This window comes from Vulpes lagopus, chromosome 10 (genome assembly GCF_018345385.1).
Source record: "Vulpes lagopus strain Blue_001 chromosome 10, ASM1834538v1, whole genome shotgun sequence".
Classification (NCBI taxonomy): domain Eukaryota; kingdom Metazoa; phylum Chordata; class Mammalia; order Carnivora; family Canidae; genus Vulpes; species Vulpes lagopus.
In genome coordinates, this window is record NC_054833.1 from 26,174,110 (window position 1) to 26,184,096 (window position 9,987).

General features: G+C 37.2%; 1 protein-coding gene across 1 annotated transcript; it reads right to left on the reverse strand.

The window, feature by feature from the left end:
* Positions 1-1,625: 1,625 nt before the first annotated feature.
* On the reverse strand, positions 1,626-2,561 carry LOC121500854 (olfactory receptor 12-like). Its single transcript, XM_041772969.1, has one exon. It carries the CDS (start codon positions 2,559-2,561, stop codon positions 1,626-1,628), a length of 936 nt encoding a protein of 311 aa, XP_041628903.1.
* Positions 2,562-9,987: the final 7,426 nt, after the last annotated feature.

Consider the following 9,987-nt stretch of genomic DNA (forward strand, 5'->3'; position numbering starts at 1 on the left):
CCACAATGAGATCCCACCTCACACCAGTGAGAATGGGGAACATTAACAAGGCAGGAAACCACAAATGTTGGAGAGGATGCGGAGAAAAGGGAACCCTCTGACACTGTTGGTGGGAATGTGAACTGGTGCAGCCACTCTGGAAAACTGTGTGGAGGTTCCTCAAAGAGTTAAAAATAGACCTGCCCTACGACCCAGCAATTGCACTGTTGGGGATTTATCCGAAAGATACAGATGCAATGAAACGCTGGGACACCTGCACCCTGATGTTTCTAGCAGCAATGTCCACAATAGCCAAACTGTGGAAGGAGCCTCGGTGTCCATCGAAAGATGAATGGATAAAGAAGATGTGGTCTATGTATACAATGGAATATTCCTCAGCCATTAGAAACGACAAATACCTACCATTTGCTTCAACGTGGATGGAACTGGAGGGTATTATGCTGAGTGAAGTAAGTCAATCGGAGAAGGATAAACATTATATGATCTCATTCATTTGGGGAATATAAATAATAATGAAGGGAATATAAGGGAAGGGAGAAGAAATGTGTGGGAAATATCAGAAAGGGAGACAGAACATAAAGACTCCTAACTCTGGGAAACGTACTAGGGGTGTTGGAAGGGGAGGAGGGGTGTGGGGGTGAGTGGGTGATGGGCACTGAGGTGGGCACTTGACGGGATGAGCACTGGTGTTATTCCATATGTTGGCAAATTGAACACCAATAAAAAATAAAGTTTTTTATTAAAAATAAAAATAAAAATAAAAAATAGTTTTAAAAAATGACAAGATAGTGAGTCAATGACAATACTTGCTTCCTATGTATACCTCCCTTCAGAAATACCTGTTCCTAGATTGTGAGATTACATTTTTAAGATATTCCACATCCCTTACAATATATACTTGAATAATAAAAACTCTGGAGCCCTACTAGTGTTGAGTTTTGGCTACACCAAGTTTGAGTCTCTGACTGCCTCAAATTCCTCATTTGAAAAACAGTGATTATAATGTTAATATGTTCTTTATGTATCAGCTTTTATTATAAAATATATAATTTCATATATAGAAGAAAATGAAGATTTAAAAATTAATAGAATGCTATTGTCACATATTTCCCATGTGAATAATTACTTTTCAAATAATCTATTGTGGATCCTTTTTATAGTAGTGTTGATTCTAAGGATAATACTCTTCAAAATATAAAGCTGGACTTTGGGAGAGAAGGGGGTCCTTACTCAAGTGTTCTTTGTAACCTTTGCCCTTCTGTGTTGCCCTATACACAGTGTGGCAGTTCTCTTTTCCAAATGTATATCAGTGTACATGCTTTGTTCAATAGAAAAATTAAAGAATGATTCACACACATGTCGTATTTTATTGATTATAGAATAGCAGTTCTTACTATTTATTTCTTAAAGATTGAAAAGATATCATTATCACATGAGAAATTGAAAACAGATAATGCTTTTATATATTCTAAGCACAGAAATACCATTTTGTAACATTTAGAAAAACATTTGTTGCCATATATAAAAATATACTTGATAAACTAATTCTCCAAGTACAAGGATAACTGGGACACTTAGGAAGCAGACTGTGCCACTATCATAGTCTGACACATGGCAGGAAGGGATCACTTCCTGTGCAATATTCTTCTCACAGCATCTTTCACGTCTCTGTTTCTTAGACTGTATATCAGAGGGTTTAGCATTGGGATGATGAGTGTGTAGAGCACAGCTATGACCTTGTTTTGCCCTGGGGAGGAGATGGCCCCAGGCTGGGCATACATGAAGAACACAGTCCCATAGAACAAACTCACCGTGGCCATGTGGGAGCCACAGGTGGAGAAGGTCTTACCCCTACCATGGGTGGAGGGGATCTTCAGGACAGTGGAGAGTATGTAAGCATAGGAAACCAGGATGACACTTGTGGTGGTGACAATGATGAGGGAGGAGAGAATGAATAGCACCATCTTGTTCACAGACGTGTCAACACATGAGATCTTGATCAGGGCTGGAACATCACAGAAGAAGTGGTCCAGTCGGTTTTCTCCACAGAAATGCAAGCTGAAGGTGAATCCTGTCTGGACCATGGAGTTGATGCCTCCACAGATGTAGGAGCTAATTACTAAATGAACACAAACCTGTTGAGACATACGGACAGGATAGAGGAATGGCGAGCAAATGGCTGAGAAGCGATCATATGCCATCACGGCCAGGAGAAAGCCTTCAGTTGTGACAAACAGAGCAAAGAAGAAAAATTGGGCTGCACAGCCATTGTAGGAAATCTTCTTTTCATGAGATAGGAAGTTGGCTAAAGTTTTGGGAGCAATGACTGTGGAGTAGCAGAGATCTAAATAGGATAAGTTTCTAAGGAAGAAATACATAGGTGTATGAAGCCTCGAGTCCATCCTGATGACAATTATCATGCTGGTATTTACCACCACAGTGACCACATAGGCCAGCAAGAACACCAAGAACAAGAGGATCTGCATCTTCGGAGGGATTCTGAAGCCCAGAAGAATGAACTCAGTCACTCCTGAGGAATTCCTGTTCAGCTGGCTCTTCATGGCTGCGATGCAGGAGGAACTGGGAAGATGGTAAACGTGAAAGAAATGAGTGCTCAGAATACTTGTTTTAGTAAAAATAACTAAAACCAGATAAATCCGATATAGAATACAAAGATCTGTGCATACAGAGGATAGAAGGCACACAGGACAATTGAAAGATAGCTATGAATGGAAAAAAGAAGAAGTATGTATTTAAAAAGCTTGTGTTGTATGTATTTAGGCATTTGCTATTACAGTTATAAAGTGTCCTTAAAACATGGTGGTACAGAAAGGAAGTAATTTTTATTTTAGTTTAGGTATGGAGAAATTCAGGCAAAAACAGATGTAAAAAGTTCCTTTAGAGTCATGAGATTGAGCAGCTAAGTGGTTTACTATTCAACCATCTATCATGAACTATAAAAGAAAATTGGCAAACAATTCAAAGATTCACATCCTATGGAAATGTCTTATAAATTATAATAAATACAAATCATCTTTATTGTTGTCATTGCTATGGTTTCACTAACTGTGACATTTTTTGAAGACAGGCTGGGTCTATGCAAGGACATTAGAGTCAGTTTGGCCCAGTATCTAGGATACCTACTTTCTTTAAAAAATTAAAAGTTAACAGAAACATGGGCTGATTCACTTTAGAAGGCAGAAGAATCATCAAAGTAACCCCTGGTAACACCTATCAACTAAAAAAAATGAATTTAAGGAAACCTAAAATTTTATATAAAAATGTTTCTGGTTTCAACAGAAAAATTCAGGAAAAAAGATGTAATTAAAGCAATCTCAAAAGGAATGTGCTGAGAATAAACAAATTAAATACAGAATATATTGTAAGGATGAACCCATTTCTTACCTTGTATAACCTCTACTACATGTGAAGTCGTGAAGAAACAAGAGTATGAAAAGTGCCCCTGGTTTGACAGAAAGTCTTCCTGCCAGGTGGATCGCATTTCCTCCCTGTTCAGATCAGACTCCAGCTGCTAAGATGAGCAAGTCCCAGCAACAGTTGTAGGTTCTCTTCCCCTCTGTCTCCCTTTCTCTCTGTCTCTGTCTCTCTCTCTCTAGTTTATTATGCTTTCTCACTGATTAAAACCATGGCAGACCTGGGATTGGTCCTAAGAGAAATTCTCTCCCGAGGAGGGAAAGCCGAGTGGTGGCCATTCCCTCTGCAAGGTGTTCCCCAGGCACGAAGGTCTCTCTCGCCAGTAACGTACTTTATATCCAAATGCAGAAGAAAAATGAGAGAAGGGGTGATTCCCTAGGAGACTCACCAGGCCTTGGGTAGAAGGGCTCCTCTGGAGGATACGAGAACTATCCTTCCACTTAGTGAACAAAATAATAATGATAATTAAGCACATTTGGATGAGAAGTTCTTGATTCCTTTTTCAACTTGATGACCTACACAGGGGGAAATTAACTATTTTTCATCGGAGCAGATAACAACCCCCACTTTGAGCAACTCGTTCCTTATCTCTACAGTTAATGCATCCTGCTGTAGTCGAAGGAAATCTGACCCAGAGGATAATCTAAACAGCCTGTTAAAAAATAAATAAATAAACAGTCTGTTGAAGACTTGGGGGAAAAGTGGGACTTGAAGTCACACAGAGATTGGCAAGAGCAGGCAATCGTACCTCCGTCTATGAATCAAGGCTGAGAAGAAGTGGCACCAAGGGTCCCAGAAGCATGAGGATTGCTTCAAGTGTGAGCCCACCGTGGGGTTAGGCACCTGGGCTAGACCCAGGAAGAGGGGCCCCAAGGGCACGCTGGAAGAGAAAGGAATTCCCTGTCCTCAAACCCTCAGTCCTGTCCTTGTGGGAAAGCGGTACCTCCAGGATCCTAGGGATCCTCCTACTGACTCCTGATGATGTTACCCTTGAGCTAGGACAACTTTTTTGGGTATTTCTTATGGCACAACTTCAGCGTGAACACATCCCTTTAGTTTTCCTTCATCTAAAAGTTCCTCTGTCAAGTGTATGCTCAACTTTTATTTGCTTCTATGTAATGGCTCTTCTCCCCTCCAGCTACTTTGACAATGTCCCTTTTTCTACTGCTCTTCAGAATTTATTCTGAAGTGCTTTATTTGGTTTTCTTTCTGTTTATCCTGCTTGGGATTTTGCCCCTGTCCTTGCATCTGTGTGATTAGATTTGTCATCAAATATGAACCATTTTTGCCCATTATAGTTACATTACTTTTCTGGCCCCTCTTCTTCCTGTTACATGAGTACTATTTTCTCAGTTGTCACTGAATGCCTGTTCATTATTTTTCCTCGTGAACTCAATCTTGGGTTTGGTTTGTTTCTCTTGCTATGTATTCAAGTTGAAAATATTTTCCTTCTGATGTGTTTCCTTTCCTCAGGAATTACAGTTATTCCCTGTGTATTGTACAATCTCTGAAAATAGTTGGTTCATTTCTCCAGAGTTTAATTTTTTTGTCACAGAAGGCAAACCTTCTAGGAATTGCTCTTTCATAAGTAGATATCGGCACATCTTAAATTCATTATTTTTGAAATATTAAATGACATTTACATTTTTAGGGTAAACATATATTTCAGAGATTTTATTATTCTTTATATATTAACATATTTTTAATAACCTGTTTAATGCTATTGTAGTTAAATTTATGAAACAGATTTAGCTATAATTTTTATTTTAATTTGTATATGAGACTTGTGACAGACTCTTAAATATAGCTAGGAAATACTGCCTTTGTGATGATTCTTGTTTATGTAAGAATGATCTTGCTTCTTTCCTTTTTTAAGATTAATTTATTTTACAAAGTGAGAGCATTTAAGTGGGGGGGAGGGGCAGAGGGAGCAGGTGAGAGAGAATCTCAAGCAGACTCCCCACTGAGTACAGAGCCCAACACGGGGCTCAATCTCATGACCCTGAGATCATGACCTGAGGTGACATTAAGAGACACTTAACCAACTGAGCCATCCAGCCTATCCAGTCTTGCTTCTTTCTTAAATGCTTGGCAGTAAACACTAGTAAAGCCAATTGTAAAAGAATCTTTCTTCATTAAAAGATTATTATTAGAATTTAATTTTTATAGTAGACATTTTAAAATTTATATTTCTCCTTTATGCATCTTGATATATTTAAAATATTTTTATTTTAAAAAATCATCAATTTTTTGGTAAAAATATTGTTTATTATAAAATTGAACCCCTGAGCAGGGGTTAGGAGCATAGAATTCACATTTAGTCAAAAATCTGTATATAACTCTCAATTCCCCTAAAATGTAACTATTAATAGCTTCCTGTTGACTATAACCCTTACTGATAACACAAACATTTTATTAACAGATATTTTTGTGTTATATGTGTTATATACTGTTATCTTACTAAAATAAGCTAGAAAAAATAAAACATTATTAAGAAAATCATATGGAGAAGGCAGTACAGGTATAGCACTATACTGTATTTATTGAAAAGGATCTGCATTGAAGTGGACTCATGCAGGTCAAACCTGTGTTGTTTAAGGGTCAACTGCGTATATATTTTTAAATATCAGGAGTATCTATATATTTTTAAATATCAAGAGTATCTATCCCCTTTACATTCCTGATACTTGTTATTTAATGTTGCTGTTCTTCCACAGTCATATTGGCTAGGGTTTTATACATCTTACTCGTCTTTCCAAGAATCATTGTTAAGCTATGTGATCACCTCACACCTGTCAGAATGAATGAAATAAAAATTAGTAACATCAAGTATTGATGAGGATGTGGGGAAAAAGAATGCCCTTGCGCTGTTGGTGGGAATGCAAACCGGTGCGGCCACTGTGGAAAATGGTATGGAGGTTCCTCAAAAAGTCAAAAATAGAACTACCTTATGATCCAGTAATTGCAGTACTGGGTATTTACCCCAAAAATACAAAAACACTAATTCAAAGGGATGCACTCACCCCTATGTTTACTGCAGCATTATTTATAATAGCGAAATTATGGAAGCAGCCCACGTGTTCATCAACAGATGAATGGATAAAGAAGATATGGTCTATATATACATGGAATATTACTCATTTTAAAAAGAATGAAACCTTGTCATTTGCAATGACATGGATAAAGCTAGAGTATAATGCTAAGTGAAGTAAGTCAATCAGAGAAAGATAAATACCCTATGATTTCACTTATATATAAAATTTAAGAAACAAATCTAATGGGCAAAGGAAAGGAGAGAGCGAGAAAGAGAAACTAAGAAACAGTCTCTTACTATAGAGAACAAACTGATGTTTACCAGAGGGGAGGTGGCTGGGGGGATGGGAGAAATAAAGGATAGGGATTAAAGAATACAGTTATCCATGATAAGCTTTGAGTAAGGTATACAATTGAGGAATCACTATATTGTACTAAAATACGTACTAATTTGAAACTAATATAACCCTGTAAGTGACTTATACTGGAATTAAAATTTAAGACTTCATAAAAATACTAGAAAGCCTAGCAGAAAAAAATGTTAAGCCATTTAAATATCCTATGCAGCCCATATTTTTCTATTTCATGAATTTTTATGTATATTATTTACTGTCATTTATTTTTTTGTTTTAACTTGCTGTTTTCTCTGTCACTATATTAAAATAGAAGAATAATGTAGATGTCCCTGTTTTACTTGTTTATAATATTTATAATGCTTTATATATATATATATATATATATATATCCCTCTTAGTACTTATTTTTCTGTATTGCATAGGTTCAGATATAATTTATTATTTAGTCCAAACTAAGTACAAATTTAATTTGATTACTTTTTGATCCATTGAGTTTTAGGAAGTATTTTTAATGTCCACACCCATAGAGTCTTCTCAATTAATTAACTAGTTGTTATTGATTTTCAACATTAAGCTGACCATTATCAAAGAACATATGCTGAATAATTTCAATCACTGATTGAAATTTTTGGCAGTATGTGTTCTTATGTATTTGATTTTATTATTTTTTTAATAATAAATTTACTTTTTATTGATGTTCAATTTGCCAACATACAGAATAACACCCAGTGCTCATCCCGTCAAGTGGTTTCCTGCCTTGTTAATGTTCCCCATTCTTATTGGTGTGAGGTGGTATCTCATTGTGGTCTTGATTTGTATTTCCCTGATGGCAAGGGATGCAGAGCATTTTCTCATGTGCATGTTGGCCGTGTCCATGTCTTCCTCTGTGAAATTTCTCTTCATGTCTTTTGCCCATTTCATGATTGGATTGTTTGTTTCTTTGCTGTTGAGTTGAATATGTTCTTTATAGATTTTGGAAACTAGCCCTTTATCTGATATGTCATTTGCAGATATCTTCTCCCATTCTGTAGGTTGTCTTTTAGTTTTGTTGACTGTATCCTTTGCTGTGCAAAAGCTTCTTATCTTGATGACATCACAATAGTTCATTACTGCTTTTGTTTCTTTTGCCTTTGTGGATGGAGATATGAACTGATATATTTTATAATAAAAGCTGATACATAAAGCTGATATAAAGAACATATTAACATTATAATCACTGTTTTTCAAATGAGGAATTTGAGGCAGTCAGAGACTCAAACTTGGTGTAGCCAAAACTCAACACTAGTAGGGCTCCAGAGTTTTTATTATTCAAGTATATATTGTAAGGGATGTGGAATATCTTAAAAATGTAATCTCACAATCTAGGAACAGGTATTTCTGAAGGGAGGTATACATAGGAAGCAAGTATTGTCATTGACTCACTATCTTGTCATTTTTTAAAACTATTTTTTATTTTTATTTTTATTTTTAATAAAAAACTTTATTTTTTATTGGTGTTCAATTTGCCAACATATGGAATAACACCAGTGCTCATCCCGTCAAGTGCCCACCTCAGTGCCCATCACCCACTCACCCCCACACCCCTCCTCCCCTTCCAACACCCCTAGTACGTTTCCCAGAGTTAGGAGTCTTTATGTTCTGTCTCCCTTTCTGATATTTCCCACACATTTCTTCTCCCTTCCCTTATATTCCCTTCATTATTATTTATATTCCCCAAATGAATGAGATCATATAATGTTTATCCTTCTCCGATTGACTTACTTCACTCAGCATAATACCCTCCAGTTCCATCCACGTTGAAGCAAATGGTAGGTATTTGTCGTTTCTAATGGCTGAGGAATATTCCATTGTATACATAGACCACATCTTCTTTATCCATTCATCTTTCGATGGACACCGAGGCTCCTTCCACAGTTTGGCTATTGTGGACATTGCTGCTAGAAACATCAGGGTGCAGGTGTCCCAGCGTTTCATTGCATCTGTATCTTTCGGATAAATCCCCAACAGTGCAATTGCTGGGTCGTAGGGCAGGTCTATTTTTAACTCTTTGAGGAACCTCCACACAGTTTTCCAGAGTGGCTGCACCAGTTCACATTCCCACCAACAGTGTCAGAGGGTTCCCTTTTCTCCGCATCCTCTCCAACATTTGTGGTTTCCTGCCTTGTTAATGTTCCCCATTCTCACTGGTGTGAGGTGGGATCTCATTGTGGTTTTGATTTGTATTTCCCTGATGGCAAGGGATGCAGAGCATAATCTCATGTGAATGTTGGCCATGTCCATGTCTTCCTCTGTGAGATTTCTCTTCATGTCTTTTGCCCATTTCATGATTGGATTGTTTGTTTCTTTGCTGTTGAGTTTAATAAGTTCTTTATAGATCTTGGAAACCAGCCCTTTATCTGATACATCATTTGCAAATATCTTCTCCCATTCTGTAGGTTGTCTTTTAGTTTTGTTGACTGTATCCTTTGCTGTGCAAAAGCTTCTTATCTTGATGACGTCCCAATAGTTCATTTTTGCTTTTGTTTCTTTTGCCTTTGTGGATGTATCTTGCAAGAAGTTACTGTGGCTGAGTTCAAAAAGGGTGTTGCCTGTGTTCTCCTCTAGCATTTTGATGGAATCTTGTCTCACATTTAGATCTCTCATCCATTTTGAGTTTATCTTTGTGTCTGGTGCAAGAGAGTGGTCTAGTTTCATTCTTCTGCATGTGGATGTCCAATTTTCCCAGCACCATTTATTGAAGAGACTGTCTTTCTTCCAGTGGATAGTTTCCTCCCTTATCGAATATTAGTTGACCATAAAGTTCAGGGTCCAATTCTGGGTTCTCTATTCTGTTCCATTGATCTATGTGTCTGTTTTTGTGCCAGTACCACACTGTCTTGATGACCACAGCTTTGTAGCACAACCTGAAATCTGGCATTGTGATGCCCCCCGCTATGGTTTTCTTTTTTGAAATTCCCCTGGCTATTCGGGGTCTTTTCTGATTCCACAGAAATCTTAAAATAATTTGTTCTAACTCTCTGAAGAAAGTCCATGGTATTTTGATAGGGATTGCATTAAACGTGTAAATTGCCCTGGAGAACTTTGACATTTTCATAATATTAATTCTGCAAATCCATGAGCATGGAATATTTTTCCATCTCTTTGTGTCCGCCTCAATTTCTTT